Genomic DNA, 17,346 nt, shown 5'->3' with positions numbered 1-17,346 from the left:
TCAATAAACCAAATTAATCAAATTAAAAAGGTGCAATGGTAATTATTTTGAGGCCATTAAGCCGAAATTTGCTTTAGGAAACATATTTCTTAGAAACTATAATAGTTTCTAAGAAAATTACCTTCCAAGGTAGAAAATTCTAGATTTGATCGCAAAACATAGCAGTTATGTTAGTTGGTATCGAATGCCACTTGGCATCGGGTATCGGCTCCAATCTGATATTATGGAACAGTACTAGCAATAATCTATTCTACGTGAGCGTAAAATAAAATTAAGCTATTCGTTTTTCGTAAACTAATTTGAAAAAAAATATTTAAAAAAATATCTTGGCGCAACAGTGAAGAAGTGCACAGTGTGATGTCGACGCTCACTTTATTTGCCATTTATGCCCCCTAGGGTTTAAGGCAAGCCTAATGAAGTGTGCAAGGAGCGAACATTGCAGAAAACTTACTGACTGTGCAACACACTTTTCCATTTAATGTTAAGATTTAATGCAACTCTGCGGCTGCACATCTGTATCTTTGTCTAGATTGTTGTTGCTGACCTGCTTTGCAGGGACGTACGTAAAACATGATGCGTGTCACGAATGGAAGTGAAAGTTTGGAAAGTGCATTCGACAACTATCCGGACTTTTCTAAGCATCACAGCTTGGTGAAACAATTTTTGACGCGCGAGCTTTACGATAAGCTAGAAGATAAGGTGAAACATTTAGCACCGTTTCTTGCATATTTAAGAAATTACACATTATTTTCTCTGGTTTGGGTTTAGCAGTAGGCTATATTGGCATGTATACAAACGATATAATTTTTTTTGAGTGGTCTTTGAACGCTTTGGGGTAGTAAAATGGATTTACTGAGAAGAAGCGTTTACGAACTGTAATGCGTTTATTAGTTTATTAAAAATAACTTAAAATAAAAAAAATTCAACTCAAAATCAAACTTGAATGGAGCAAAATGCATTATGAACCATCGACATAATACTATGTTTTATGATACGTTTTTAAAAAAATATACATGTTACATCGCAACTTCACATTTTATAAACAGTTCCCCGTTTGAATAATTTAAATCGTAAGTTTTTTTACGCCGACTTTGAAGTCTCACTGACCATCGAAAGGGTTCGAAAGTCAATTAGTTGTTGATGTTTTACAGAAAACTGCAAATGGTGTCACCTTGGACGATTGCATTCAGACTGGGATAGACGACTCTAGTCTACCATTTGGGTTGGTTGCTGGTGATGAAGAGTGCTATACGTTGTTCAAGGATCTTTACTATCCTGGTATATGTGTGGCTGTTCTTAATCAGTTGCGCGTATAGGCTGTAAACTTTTTGATTAGTGGAAATCATTGTACAATCGTGGAGAAAATGCGCGTAGAATAAAATTACAAAAATAAATTAACAATTGTGACATGCTAACTATTTGCGACAAAAAATATCGGATCGGGTTCTATTATTACAAATTTATATTGAAATTTTCATGATTTCCGATCCAATGCAGCGATTTATCCAAATAGAAGATTTACAACGATAAGTATCTAAAATTTTTGATGCTAAAGCACAGTTGGGCCAAATCACAAATTTAATTTTCCTCTTTTGGCTTATGTTAGTAGCTTAGTACTAGTGCAAAAATTAATTTAGTTTGTCAACCTACATATTCCACTTTATAATGAAATCGCTGTGTAGTTATCCAAAGTTTTCACAACGGCTACAACCCCTGGACGGACGAACAAATTTCCAGCATTCCGATAAACCCCCGAGCTCTGCCAATCAAATCGCTCGACGAGCGTTACGTCATGTCGACGTTCATCAAAGCCGCAAGATCGTTCCGCGGATTTCCCTACTCGACGAAATGCACGCGAAAGCAGCGAAGGCAGGTGGAGGCAATTGCCGGGAAAGTATTGTCGGAAATCAACGGCAAAGTTGGTGGTGAGTATTCAGCGCAGTACATTGTGCGGGTAAAAAGGGACGGGAAGAAAAGTGAATTCCCATCGTTGTAAAAAGTCATTTCGAAATGACTTAATTCAAAGTCAAGTAGTCATTTGTGAAAGAACTTATGTCCAAGTCAATTAATTTTGAATAAATAACAAACCAAGTCCCAGTTAAGTCGTAATTAAATCAAGTGGATTTTAAACTAAGTCCTAGTCATAAAACTTAACTTTAAACCATTAAAATTGGTAAACTAGTTCAAAAACTAAAAAAATAACGCAAAACGTAACATATAGAAAGCAACTTGTGTTATGTGCAAAACTTAAGATAAATACCCCAGTTTTACATCTTCCATTGAATTCAGAAAATATTTACAACAGGTGAAACACATTTGAAAGAAATTTCCAGCAGACAATAAATGTAAAAGAAAGATTCTTGTTTATGTAACAAAAAGCCACCTATAGCGAGTTGCGAGTTAGATCCGCGAAGCAATTTAACCGGCATAAAGCGCACGTTATTTTGGTATATATTTTCGACCAGGACTTCAACTGCATTGCTAACCACGGCAAATTAGTTGATATAGTTGCTGGTTAGGCCCACAGTTTTTATCGAACGTGTTTCGCTGTGATGTTTGTTTGGGAAATAAAATAATTCTTATTATTTTTGAAAACGAATAACGGCGGGAATAACGAAAATAAACAGGTGAAGAATCACTGATCTCAGCGCATGCTGAATAAAATCCATCAGCAACGTAATGACACAGCGGTGCGTAACTTTTCGAAAACAACTACAACCCATAAACTACCGTCGTCTTGCTCCCAAAGGAACCTTTTCCTCCTACGTCGACTTGGAAACCGAACAATTCGAGGCGCTAAAAAATTCCAAGGATCTTTTTGCTCGACCGGCGAGCAACTTTATGCGCAACGCTGGAATGGCAAGGGATTGGCCGGACAGACGCGCGATTTTCTTTAACGAGTCGAAATCTTTTTTGGTGTGGGTGAACTGGGAAGACCACTTGAGCATTATCGCCAAACAGGTCTGATCGGCGTCTTATTATTTGCGATGAAGCTGTACTTTGTTCTCATCTTCTCTGTGCTAAATTACTGTTGTATTTCTAGTGTAACCAGTGTTGGTGTTTGATTTGAAAATCATGTATGTTTTAGGGAAAATAAGGCTGCTAAACATGTACCAAATATACACAAAACAAGTAAAACTAAGGATTTAAAGGCAATTTTAACCATAATTTCATGCCTAGTTTGCCCTAAGGTAGGCTAAAACGAAAATAACAATATAGATTTAAAATTGTTACTTTAGGACGAGAATACTCTTTCCAGCAAGAAAAGGCTGCACTGGGTCGCCTTTTTGACTTAATGTGTGGACGTTGTTTGGATTTTTGGATTTCAAGTATTTAGTATTTGTTTTAACGTACACAGGACAAAATGGCGTTGAGGGCACTGTGACAACCAAACAAAAATTATTGTGACAACCAAATAAAAACTATTTATAATAAAGAAAAAAAACTCTTTGAATCAGCGCTAAACATAACTCGCTGCTATGTTTAGCGCTGATTCAAAGAGTTCGTTTTCTTTATTATAAATAGTTTAACATCTAAACTGAATGTGCTATACCTAGAGTAAAATTCAATTAACTTTTTGTAGTATTTACTGGCAGGGTACGTAACACACTACGACGTATTATAACACAAGTAATGAATAACGCACTACTGCGAGAGTCGCGCTTATATACACAACAAGACGGAATAAATGTCGCACACAACAATCCTATACAACACAGTTTTAGATATAACAACTGTACACTTTTTATTTTAGAACGGTGGCCTGAGAGCGAATTTTGCAACTTTTGGCGAAGGGGCAAAACAGATTGGTGACATTATGGAGGTGTGTATAGGTATAGGCATTGGCCGTTTTATGATCTTATCTATAGAGCGTATTAAGGCCCAAACTATACTTTGTTAATTTTAAATGTCTTATAATTTGTATTTGTTTTGATGTCACTTTTCTTAGGGCAAAGCACAACCCGTGTAATGCAAAACGGAATTAGTCATGTGGTGAATATAAAAAGTATAGTTGGAGAGATACAATTGACATGAACCTTGTTTAAAGTAATATATCAGTTTAATGTTTATTGGAGTTGCCTAAATCGCTTCGCAGAAAAATTCAAAATTTTAGGAGCAAAATGTTTCCATCTCTTTGTTACTTTATTTAGAATCTACAATCATCACTGCCCAACACAAACAACGTGTTGCTTTATAATGAAGTCCTATTATTCCCCTTAGCACACCGTTCACCTTCATGGGTTAACGGACGTCGGACACCCTTCGGTAGAATGTAAAAGTTGAATATCAGATCGACTCCAAAACCACCCAACAACTTAAAGCAGTTGTTAGCTCTGTATATTTTGTGCATTTTAATATTTGGCATGGGATATGTTAGTGTGGTAAACAATTTGTTTGGGAATAACAAGTCCCTTCAGTCAAAAAACTTTTTTGACGAGGCAACCACCAAAACGAAACAAACAGCAAGCAAAATGTTTCATGCAAAACGTGAAATAAATACCTCAGTTTTATCAAACTCGTTTTCAACTAAAACACTTAGGTCAAGTCGAAGGGAAGTCATTTGTACAAAATACTAAAGGCAAGTCAAGTCACTTAAACTTCAACAATGCCGTAAGTACACATAAGTCATTGACTGATTAGGTAATATAACTTCCAAGTAAATTCATTTGTACATTTAGAGGATTTAGGCCTAGGTACCACTCATATTTCAATGAAAAGCACTTATGGCAATATCTATACTCTAATTGAACAACCAGTTTTAATTGTTTCTTTACAGAAAAAAGGCCTCGAGTTTCAGCGTTCCAAACAGCTCGGCTATATGTGCGCTTGTCCAATTAACGTCAGCACCGCGATGCGCTGCGGCGTGAACATCAGACTGCCACAACGTGCTCATCATTTCAAATTCACTGATATCCTCAAAGAGCTCAGGTTAGTTTCGCTATATCTGATAGTATAGAATAAATTAACCGGTTGTGGGATTTGGGACGCACGAGACATTTACCTTCACTCTAGCCCAGCGGTTCCCAAACTGGGGTCCGTACAGCAGTTTCAGGGGGTCCGCAAGAAGTCTTTTTTAACGTTAGGCTTTGGCGAGTGTTTTTAAACAATAGTCTATGTCAGGGGTCGGCTTCCCACGGCCAATAATTTATCCGGCCCGCCGCCTCTTTGACAAATTAGACACGAGAATATTTCACATACTTTTCGACTATTTTAATACGTAAGTGCAAAAAATTTTGTCATTCTACAGCCGGTTTGTTTGCGTTTTGATGCTGTATATTCGCCTAGATCAGCGCTTCTTTAACGTTGCGCCGTGAAAGGCAGCCAAGTGCGTCACGGAAAAACGGAAAACGTGTTCAAAATATTGGACATATATTTTTTAACATTTTTTATTTTCGGCAATGTAACAAAAACTTGCAAATAATTTAAAAGAAATGCCGCGGTATATCCAAAAAAGTCACCAATACTTTACTGCCTCCTTAAACATAATTAAACACGTTTTAAGTGCAAAAACGAACCGAGGCCCGCCTGATTCACAGTTGTTCTAACATAAAAATAACACAATTCTCAGTTAACATTTTGTGCGGCGAGCAGAGATCTTTCTGAGTTTGGTTTTGGACCGCGACTAGAAAAAGGTTGCCGACCCCTGGTGCATGTTTTAAACATTAGGCTTTAGCGAATGTATTTAAACATTGTCATCATTATTGTCTTTAGTTATATGCTTAATATTCGATCATATAGCGTGTTTTATGATGTCTCTTGTGACATCATAAAGCATCTATTATGCTGTACTGTATTACCTGCTTTCTGTGAATATTTACCATGTTAGAAAATTGTTACAATATAAATAATCGTGACTGCACTAGTGGTACTACAAGAAACATGGGTCAACTGACCCTTGAATTTTTATAGGGCCGCGAAATATCAAAATAATTGCAACGGGTCCACCGGGCAAAATTTTTGGAAAAGTTTGGGAACCGCTGCTCTAGCCATTAGCTAAGGTGGGATAAATCGCATCGCTTTTTGTGACTGCCGTAATTGGCTTCTCAGCAGTTACATTGAGGGTGACAGTATTTGACTGTCTTTGCGGCGAAACTAGTCAATTGCTATATAAGTATCGACCACAACATGTATGCTTCATCAAGGTGATATATTGAAATCAGCACTTGGAGTCACAGGTAGTACAAAGGTACATTTGACGTTCATACATGCGTTTTCTAAAAAATAGAAATGGTTCCGTTAAGAATAACACTGGCGGTAAGAAACAAGAGAAAGCACTCACCGAATACTTGTGGCTTTAGTGAAACTTCACCGCGTATTAACAATTAAATTATTTAATATTCATTTTAATTTCTAAGTAAAATATAAATAATTATGGTTAACTTAACGTCATTAACAGTAATAACTCAGTTATGTGCAATAAAACGAATTATTTGGTTGTAAAGCACATGTTATAAAAAAGGACAGGACCGAGTAAGATTTCTATTAATTCACTTTTTTCAACAATATGGGGATGCGGCGTTTGGCCGTAACACTTTTAATAATATAATACGGCCCTGCCCTATCTAGGCCATATTTGGAGTTGCGATCCATCTAAAACCTAAGTTAGTTTCGACTGTTAAAATAAGCGCGGGCAAATAATGAGTGCTCAGGGAATTAGGGTCAATGGTCAAAATGTGTGGGCTTCACGAAACATATGTGCGATGTTTTTCAACATCAGTTGCTCCATAGGGAATATTTATGTATGATATACAACATACAAAAGCGTTTAAATATTCCATGGTTATTCCAACAAAATCAATATTGACTGAGGGCATTGTATAAAACTACTAATGTAGGTGATTCACTGGAAAAATATATTCAAGCCCATCTAAGGTACACACAGCACATCAGACTAACGACTTCCTAAATGATCCCAAACAAGACAAAACTGCCCGCCCGCTAGCTGTGTTGTTGAGCATATGGTTGTAGCTTTCTCTAAGGGAGAGGTAATCCGATTTCGGACGAATACGCTCGAGTAGGTCATCGGAACCGGTTTAAAACAAACCAAGTATTGAATTATAGAACCGGCCATAGTTAAGGATAGAATAGTAGACCATTGAGTAATAATCTGGACATGCCTGTAGTTTAGATGAGAACCCACGACCGACAGATAAAGCTAGTTTTTCTATTATTAATGTCGGCGTTATATACTCCAATTTCAGGCTTGACAGGCGTGGCATGAACGGTGAATATAGACCCATTGGCGTTACGGAATCTTTCCAAATCTCGAACCTGGATCGGATTGGCCTCAGCGAAACTGAGTTGGTCACGCGAGTACATAAAGGAGTGTGGTTGCTTATTGAGATGGAAAAATTACTGAAAGCCAATAACTCCATTGAGCATCTCATTCCCGCCTAGAGTTCAGGTGTTTTCTAGCTCTAAATATATCGTATTCAGACGTTTAAAAACGAAAAATAAATCGCTTTATAGATGCCTGGTGCCCTCACCCCTGTCCTCGACTTACCGGTAGCTTTATCGGCCACTCCGATTCCTTTTGTGTTGTAATATTTGTCTTCTTTTATGTGAACGATTATTATCCCGTCTTTACGCTCAACAAATGCGTCACGACGAGGCATTAAAGATACATCTGAGATCTCTTCCTTCCCCTCTACTCTGCGGCCTATGTGATGGAATAAACTAGACAAGCTACAAATAATAGCAGATAAACCACCGTTGCCCTAGTGATGTTCAGGCAAACGTTTAATACATCCTATTTTATAGAATGGTAGTATGGTTTTTCTCGACTCGCTCCTCTCTGAGCCTGCATAGCTCAGTTGGTAGAGCGACGGTCCCGGCTTGACCGGAGGTCGTGAGTTCGAACCTCACTGCAGGCCAGTTGTTTTTCTGGCTTGCTTTGCTTGCATCATAGATCGAAAGATTCGGCGAGTCTGCGATGGCTTTTCGGTGTACTATTGATACGGAAGCCGTAATCGTTGGTCATAAAGCAGCTTCCGAGGGGCTAGATCACAGTTGTTATTAAACACATATGTGTGTGTGTCTTTCATTCAAATTTTATAGAACTTATACCAGTTTATAAAAAAAAACACCTTTATTTGCGTTACTGATTTATAATATCGGCACAGCGGGACCTTGCGCACAGTTTCAGTATTGTAGCAAATATTTTCAGGGCTTAATAATAACGGAGAACCTTCTTTAAAAGCATGTCATTTTATTATATCTAAGTAGCAATTTTAAACGTATTTTGAAGGTACTTCAACGGTTTTCTTAATTGTTCCAAGGGTGACGAAAAACTAAATTTACGTTTTTTTTTATCAAAGCAAAACTTTAATACAAACTGGTTTCATAAAAAACTGGGTAAAGTCGCAAAAATGAAAATTGAATAATGAATATGAAAGAATACAAGACATTGGCTGGTTTACGTACAACACAAACTCTTAGATACCATTCAATACCTGTGACACAATATGACAATGCCGCTTCGGAAAAGGCATTAGAACAACGGATGCAGAAAGAAGGGTTCGCGTTACAGTACTCAATACATCATGAAATCCCATGCAGAATAATTGTGGTAAAAATATATGGAATGACAAGCAGGTGCATCCCGTTCGGGCTGGTGCATTACCTTATTGATTGATCAGTATAATACGAAACAATTTAACAATATTTAGTTCGTTATTTGAAGACATAAGTAATATAAGATAATAGTCCATAAAGTAACGGACTTAATGACAGCATGTTACGTTTAGAAACGAAGAGTCAGCCAACTAAAAGGGATTACATCCACTAAAATTAAATTGAAGATTTAAATATTAAGTTTCAATTATTTAGGTGTGAAAAGATACGTTGGGTACAAACAGAGTTGGATTACTTTACGTGGGTGAAATGTGCAGTACTGTATAACTGCATTGAGTTAATCAAACAATAAAACACCGCCCCAGGTTATATACCTAAAACTATCAAAGTTAAGTGTTCGTGCTTGAAGAAGTAAAGTTACCAACTTTTTACTATACAATATAGGAAAGTTTACGCCTTGACAAAAGTCAAAATGATGCAATTGGAAAGGAGAGTCGATAATATTTGGTGTAAGATCTAAAACGACGGTTCCCAAACTGGGGTCCGTGTAGCAGTTTTAGAGGGTCCGCAAAGAACGTCTATGTCAGGGGTGGGCAAATGTATTCAATGGAAGAGCCATTTGCAGGAAATACAAGCACCAAAGAGCCTCAAAATTATTTCAATACCATAACGGTAAATAATGCAAGGCCAGCCGCAATCCTAACAGAATTGTAATATAACAAAACTGTAATAATCAACACAATAATAATAACGGTAATAGCAAAACAACTCGCACAATATTCATTAATATCAGTCTTTTGTTAAGTAACTCTTCGGACTCTATGTCTCGTGTTACGTCATAAACGAAATCTGGCCTAAATAAAGAAAATAAATAGAGAGAAACGTTTATACACGCTACTCTTGGTAGCCTTTACAATTTTTTTGAAATTTTACGATTCAACTAGAAGAGCCACAAAAAGGATGCCGAAGAGCCGCATGCGGCTCGCGAGCCGCAGTTTGCCCACCCCTGGTCTATGTTTTAAACGTTATTTGTCATCAGTATTGTCTTTAGTTATGCTTTATTATCCGATCATATAGGGCAGGGTGGTCCAAGGTTGACAGCATCGCGGGCTACAATATATCTTTGATATGCTGGCGGGCCACATAAAGTAGGTTATATAGGCGACATGCGTGCTGGGGCGATCAACGATTTGCGTATGGTCGGGGCATGAAATGTTTAAAGATGACGACAAAATGCATCGTCAAAAAGTAATGTGATAGTGAGACTGATGGCAAAATGGTGCGCGCGAAACGCGAAAAAAATGCGTATTTGACAAAACAGAATACTGCATTTATAAGCGTAGAATGTTTTTAACGTGATATATTTGGCTAGAATTGCACAATGGAAAGGTCCAGGGCGTTAACCTTTAGCCACAGTGAAATCCTGTAAAACAATACTTTCCAGAAGCGCTGTATATTTCATCGTTCATTTACCTTAAAGTGGCAAATAAATAATTTATATAGGGTTGTACTTTTTATGTTATGTTTACTGGTCCATTAAAAAGACGTAAAACAAAAGGCAAATGTAACCTACAGCTCCAAGTTCGCAAAACAGCCATTTTGGAAAGTTCCATATAGGACGTACTGCGACTTTCAAACCGGTCTAACACATACAAAAATTAGGCGTTCTTGCCACCCCTGGATTAAAACTTGATGGGCGATAGTAAACCGGTTAATTTATTTAATAATGTAACTAGGCGTATAATCAAACAATTGCAATATGCTTGCCGATGATCGTTGGTCAGTTATATTTCTTTGATAAAACCCTCAACTTTACGTATTACAATAATTCAACAGTGCTTCGCGGGCCATGAACAATGATGTCGCGGGCCTGGGTTTGGACGACCCTGAATAGGGTGTTTTATGATGTCTCCTATATGACATCATAAAGCATCTATTATGCTGTACTACCTGCTATCAGCTCGTTCGCGTTATAGTTTTAATAGCGCTTCTTAACCGGTACGCCGGGGGGAAAAAAAACTATTTTGATGTATAAAACATATTTTTTTTACTTTTCCATTCGGCTTAGCTCATTGATTTCACAGTAATCTAAATATATGCAACTATGAAGCCTATGTGAAGTGAAATTTTACGAGTAATTCAAGAGAAATACAGGTATACTGCCAAAAATTCTCTAGGTGCACTAATGTACTACAACAAACATGGATCAACCGACCCTTGAATTTTTATTGGGCCGCGAAATATCAAATTAATTGCCACGGGGCCTCCAGGCAAAATGTTTACAAAAGTTTGGGAACCGCTGATCTAAAAGTACAGGAAGCACCGATTAAATGATATATTCCGAGCATTATAAATGTTTATTTCAATAGGTAGATTATAACAAAAACCTGTGTTAACTAGTTTGATTGCAGTAATGTCAAGCAATATCGATATGACTCGACAAAAAGAACTTTTTTATAGTTACAAAACAAAAATTCTGCAGCACACAAATATGCAAGGTATTTCATAAGAGACTGTTGGGTTTTTGAATAAAATCGTTTAAAGCCCGACTGTTTAAAACAAGATTTAAAGGTTTCTCCAACATGAAACATGTTATAAATATTTTACTATAGCAAAGGTTTTGAGTTACAATTTTCACACAGTCTGATATACAACACGATATCGTAAGGTAAGGGTAAAACAAAGTTCAGTTAATGTACAATTGGGAGATGAATTACGTTTTGACGATATGTTTTCTAGTCATTCTCAAACTTTTCAACAAGGTAAGCAAATATCATTCGAAAACCAATTAAAGTTACTCAAAGTCCTAAATACTTTATATGTTAAATGTAATATGTCATAAATTTTGAACAAAAAAAAAATAATAAAAAACCTGTTTGTGCTGAGCAACCATCAAGAGTAATATAAAACAATTCCAAAACTTTACCTCCTGTCTAAGCTTTATGGTGGTTAACCCATATGTTATAATATGCTTAAAAATGAGTTTTCACATAGTATATAAAGTGTCTCTTGAGGATATTTTTAGAACAATAAATTTTATTCCAGTTTGCGTTGATTCCAGTGATCGTTGTCCACAGTTCAAAGATTTCTGCGGTAAGCAACCATCAGCGACCATTGTCAGAAAACCTGTACACCAGCATGTTGTAAGTATATCCGAAGCTATAAAAATGTACTGAGAAAACCAAAATACCATTTGATTATGAACATTTGAAGTCAACGTGGTGAAAAATTGCAAAATATATAGGCTGACATTTCTTTAAGAACCAAATATTGATATTGGTTTCCCAAATTGATGCAATAATTAAAATGGGTAAAATGTTTGATTACATTTAAAGTTGAATACTATGTTGTTGTTGTTCGACAAAGCGTTCTTTTTTATTCTTGCCGATCACCAATCTCTTCCATTGCAAAATGCCTTTACAACCTTGTAATCGTTCGTGGTGCTGTTTTTGTTTTAAGTCGCATCATGCAGTAACATGCCGCTCGTCAATAACGGGACAAACTTGCCACGCGGAACTACACACAACTCCGACGTTGTGGTCACCTACTTTTGCAATGTCGGTTTTGTCATGACGAGCGGAAACAACACGAATAAATGCGTCGATAGCAATGGACATCGAATGTGGCTCACATTTGTGAACAAGGTATACGGGGGACATAGCTGCACCCAGTCGTTGGTGAAACAATGAGCCTTAAATAACCCTTGGGTAGCAAGTGAAAACACCCCCTGGCCAGCCAAAATTTCGAAAATAAGTAAATAAGACTTGAAACGTGCCTTGGTTTGGGTTAAGTCACTGGAAACTTAAACATATTATGACGACTAGGAAAGTGCACCGTTTTTTTATTTTTAATGATTGACATAACAAAAAAATTGGTAAAATTAAATGCAATATGTTTTTTAGTGACGTGATAGTATAACCGTTGCAATCATTAAAGCTTGGGCAAAGCTGGAGCTTAAATGCGTTACATGAAACTCTTTTCGCAATACAACGTAATACTTTTTGTATCGGACGCTTTTCTTGCATAATGTAGATCACGTATATCAATCTTCCCTGCTAATTAAAGGCCAAAGGGGCGTTAGCTGTAGCAACAACTAGGTGTTGTTTGGATATTATGCTAATACACGTAAAAATTAATCGCCAAAGGTATTTCGTTAATAAGTTATGGTAACAAATAGTAATCTCCGACCATTGAGGTTTAAAATTGATACAGATTAGTATCCCGATCCTAGCCGATATCAATGACGTCATTACTGATTTAATTTAAACACACCAAAAAAACAAATCTGAAACTTTTTCGTAATATAAGGTCAGCATTCGCTTTAGCGTCAAGTATTTTCTGAAAAAAATTTGAGGAATCAATGCGTTTGAACGCAAATCATTTCTAAAACTCCTAACATGATTTGGCATCGGCCCTTATCGTCCCAGTATCAAACGAATACCGATACTTCCACTTGCCATTGGGTATAGGTACCGATCCGATGTTATCGGACATCCCCATAGTCACAAAATTAGAGCGGCTTCTCGGTTTTTATGTATGCGTTTGCTAAAACGTGTACATTACCGGTTCCAAACGAAGTAGGTTTTGTTATCATGTGCGATCTTACATATTTGTGATCGCATTATGTTAAGTTGGCAGTCTGTCACTGGTCGTGTTCAGAGACGCACATATTTTGCTTCATTTGCTTTTAAACAGAGATAAGGTGTCCTATATAAAATACACGTCGTTGTGGCAGCTGTCTTGGTCTCGCAGCCATTGCTAGTTGAGATGACCCTGCTAATAAAATTGCTTTAAGGTTGAATGCATTGCCAACGCTGATGTTGAATACATTTTTATGCAAAAGGTGCCTGGCTAACACACGACTGCCTTTTACGTTTCAGTTTGCAGCTCACCGCCAGCATTTCCTGGCTTTACCCTGGTACAACCAGCACCTGGGCCGTATCTTTCCCAGCACGAACTCGTGTACAAGTGCGCTGATCCTGGTGCCAGCATCAACATCGCACAACAATCTGCTAGTCAAACAACCAGTGGAGCACGCTAATCGCCACTTGTTCCATAGGTGAACCCAGAAAGTAACATAAGAAAAACTTAAAAGTATCGCCAATGTTTTTAATTGTTCCACCATTATTTGCGTTGTGTTGTTTCTCATCCTAGTCTAAATCGTAAAAATTCTGATCATTTTAGAAATATTGAAGAACAACCGGACAGTCGAAATCATTCTAAATTTTTTTAAATCTGCATTTCATAGTACAACATACGTCAAGTAGAATTCTTGTTCATTTATACATTCGCTAATATTTAGGAACATTGTGCAATAGTCAAAATTTTCTATTGTTATAACAACTATAATTCTCCTTTTTTAGATAGTTTGGCCTCAAACTAACCAAAAAAAGACGACAGAATCCATAGCCGTGTGCACCTGACAAGGAATTGCTCCCAATCCAGTCGTTATCTTAGTATATTTCACCCAGCTTGCTCTTGTTTTACAACCTCAACTCGAACGAAAAGTTTTAAAAATACGTTTCGTGCAAAGTTTTGTAAAACAAATGACAGTCCTACTTTCTATTTATTTAAAATTTCGTTTTTGTTCTACAAATTAACAAAGTCAGAAGTGCGTTTAGACTCTTATAATAGATTAAGGCTCACTACAACCAACATTTCCTCGTAGTAACTTTGTAAAGGAAACCACAGTGTTGTAAACAATTAAGTCATTTTGAAATGACTAAAGTCCCAGTCAAGCCTTTTCAAAAAATAGCAAGTTAAGTCCCGGACCAACCACTAATATAATAATAAAAATAAAAAATTGATAAAGTCATACAAAGAGATAAATAGCTCAATTCTATACGTAAATGTTAAATTAAAACACCTAATTTCAAACCAAGTCAATTGATTCGATGGCTAAGTAAAGTCATTTTACCAAAACCACACTTACGACTTGTCAAGTCATTTGAAAACATTGGCTAAGTGCACTTAAGCCAAGGCATTGACTTAAGTCATTACAATACTGGGAAGTGGGAAACCATGACTGAAGATAGCACAATCTAGTCCAGCTCGATTTCACTTGTTTTCAAAAGCTTTTATTTTACCCTTACAGCTGCCGGCTCCTGTGGCTCGCCTCCTTCGCTCGACTACGGACTTTTTCAACCCATTCATACCACTTACGCACCCGGCAGTAAGGTGACTTACCAATGCGGCGAAAACTTCGCGCTGCACGAGTTTAGTCAGGAGACTTGCACGAACGGAAGCTGGACCAAGGCACTGCGTGTGAGCGTTTCAGGTACGCTCACTTGTGTGTTTGGCATTTGATGTTAGAACTGTCAGGCACGGTGGAATGATCCTATCGGGTTCAAACTTTAGACCTTTTGTTAATAGCGGTTTGGAATAACAAAATTATTGTCAGGTACCGGTCCGGTTATAGACAATATTTCTATCGGACAGGCCTTCACAGAGATAAACAATATTATACCTTCCGGCGGCGGATATTGTCCAGGATTTGCCTTCCAGAGAATTATTGTACGAAACAGTGTTATTTTTTACTGTTTATTAGACTTATTTGGTTTATTTAGTTGTATTCTTTAAAGCTATGGCCACATATTTACTCTGAACGGCAGAATCATAGTGTTTACATTTGTTTTTCGTTATGTTTCATCAGACTAATAGTTGATACCACTTACTGATTTTTTCGTGTTTTTATAGAGTCTGTTTGTATCAGTCAAGTCACAAACAAAAAAACGGCCTTTCGTTTGTAAATCTTGTTTACGTTTTTTTTCAAAAGTATTGAGTGAACTAATTTCTATTTTAACCGTGGATTGCAGAATGCGTTGGAGGCCATTCCAAACAACAATGACGACTGCCTTATATACATGTTCACAGACGCTCAAGATAAAGACGGACACCGTTTAAACGAAACGTCAAATCTCATGACCCAAAAAGGTACGGAAAATCTTCGCGCTCACGAGTTTGGTCAGGAGACTTGCAAGAAGTTTACGGATCGGTGTTAGTTAGGTTGGTGGTTGGGTTATAGTTTTTGCGGTAAGTCGATAAGGAGGGTTGAGTTTAAAGTCAGGGATTTGGTTAGAGTTATAAGGGTTGAAATACAAGTTTGGTTGGTTCGGTAGGCTAGTGGTGGGATTCAACGGTTACTTTATATAGATTTTACCAAAGCGGCTAATCTGATTTAGTGGTTGCTAGTTAATTGATTTGTATGTCGATACTCCTACAAATAGTACGTTGAATTTTTAAAATGGGTAAGTCGGCGAACCAGTTGTTATGTAGATTAATTAAACGTCTCGGATATCTTTATTTATGTTCAAGTTAAAAAACTAAAAAATAATAAACAAAGGGAAATTAAGGATATCTTTAAAACGTTTAAAATGTTACCCACTTCTTACTGGGTTTTGATATTACTACTGTGTTTTCTAAGGTTTTGCACTATTGACATATATATATATCCCTACTGTGTTTTGTGGCCTTTTCTGTTTTTTTTTTAAATACAAGCAGGGGTGGACACAGGTCGTTGATAGGTTTTGCAGAGCCACTTACTTATAGTAATGTGCCCATATTACATCAAACAGCAATTCGTTTATACAGTGCGAGTTGCTTGGAGCCTGCTGGCATAAAACGCTTGGAAAATGTTTCTGCTCGAGCAAAACAAAACCGTGTCCCAGTCAGACTATCACAACTTGCAACGCTGAGGTGACATCCAGTCACCAGGTGGACCTGGATTGCCAAAAATTCCTGAAGTGCTTAAACGGCGCCCTTAAACTGGAGAGTTGTTCCGGTTCGGGTAAGTCATTATTATTATATGGGCCGAAAATTTATTTTCGGGACATATCTTGTTTTTGCCGTTATTATATGGGCCGAAAATTTATTTTCGGGACATATCTTGTTTTTGCCGTTATTCTTTTTTGGTTTCCTATGGTTTCCTATGGTTTCCTATGGTTTCCTATGGTTTGTTTCAGACCGACTTTTGTCCGAAGCTTTATAGAAAAAGTAGACATCGTAGAACCTTCAAATTTTCAGACATGGCGTAGAGTGGTATGTAGGTGCTTTGTAAAAGTTAATGAGGCTGCACTCCCAGGGGCCTTTGCTTGGGGGGTAAAAACCTGAAATATTGCGTTTTAGCCCTTTGTAGCTAACGACAGCCATCTAGCAGCAGAAAAACTTTCATACAGAATTCGTTCATATTCGCTTGCTTTGTCCAGCTCGCGTCGCGACGAGGCGGCTGCTGGCATCCCTGCTGCGCCCTATTGTCCCGCGCGTGCAACATTTGTGTTGGAAGTGGCTTGCCTAGTAAAACTATGCACATGCGACTTGCCTTTCATAAAGAGGCCTCTCTAAGTAAAAAAACCTATTGCTCTTACAACACAAAATATTTTACCACCACAAATTTAAATGCGAATCCTACAGGCAGTGTACACATCTCTGTTAGCACATGTTGTAATTGTTGCACCATTCAAACATATCAACACCAGGTCTAAGCAAATATAATTATACAAGGGCCGCAACAACAAAAAGCTTAAGTTTAACGCATTCTTAACGACGACGTTACAAAGCTACGTCATAACATGGCGTCATAAATAAATAAATCTTGCGTTTATTGGATTTAAATTGGCAAACTTTCAATATAAAACGTGGCTTATTAGGCACATAAACGTGTTTGCATTGCTCAAAACTACAGATTTAAACTCTGTTTCAACAGTGATTGCTCAGACCAAGGCATGGTAAAAATTTACACAGTAAAAGTTGGAAAAAGTATAGCAAACCATAGAC

The 17,346-nt window shown here is 37.3% G+C and overlaps 2 protein-coding genes across 2 annotated transcripts; both read left to right on the top strand.

The window, feature by feature from the left end:
• Nucleotides 1-570: 570 nt before the first annotated feature.
• On the top strand, nt 571-7,398 carry LOC146136704 (creatine kinase B-type-like). Its single transcript, XM_083396236.1, has 7 exons — nt 571-699; nt 1,152-1,278; nt 1,683-1,925; nt 2,750-2,961; nt 3,755-3,823; nt 4,778-4,929; nt 7,203-7,398. Exons 1-7 carry the CDS (start codon nt 571-573, stop codon nt 7,396-7,398), a joined length of 1,128 nt encoding a protein of 375 aa, XP_083252362.1.
• A 4,652-nt stretch (nt 7,399-12,050) lies between these two features.
• Nucleotides 12,051-15,575, top strand: LOC146136703 (complement factor H-related protein 2-like). The gene is made up of 4 exons (XM_083396235.1): nt 12,051-12,218; nt 13,455-13,542; nt 14,669-14,851; nt 15,448-15,575. Exons 1-4 carry the CDS (start codon nt 12,051-12,053, stop codon nt 15,573-15,575), a joined length of 567 nt encoding a protein of 188 aa, XP_083252361.1.
• The last annotated feature ends 1,771 nt before the right edge of the window (nt 15,576-17,346 follow it).

This window comes from Ascidiella aspersa, chromosome 8 (assembly GCF_963924565.1).
Source record: "Ascidiella aspersa chromosome 8, kaAscAspe10.2, whole genome shotgun sequence".
Classification (NCBI taxonomy): domain Eukaryota; kingdom Metazoa; phylum Chordata; class Ascidiacea; order Phlebobranchia; family Ascidiidae; genus Ascidiella; species Ascidiella aspersa.
This window is presented reverse-complemented; position numbering and strand designations above follow the sequence as displayed.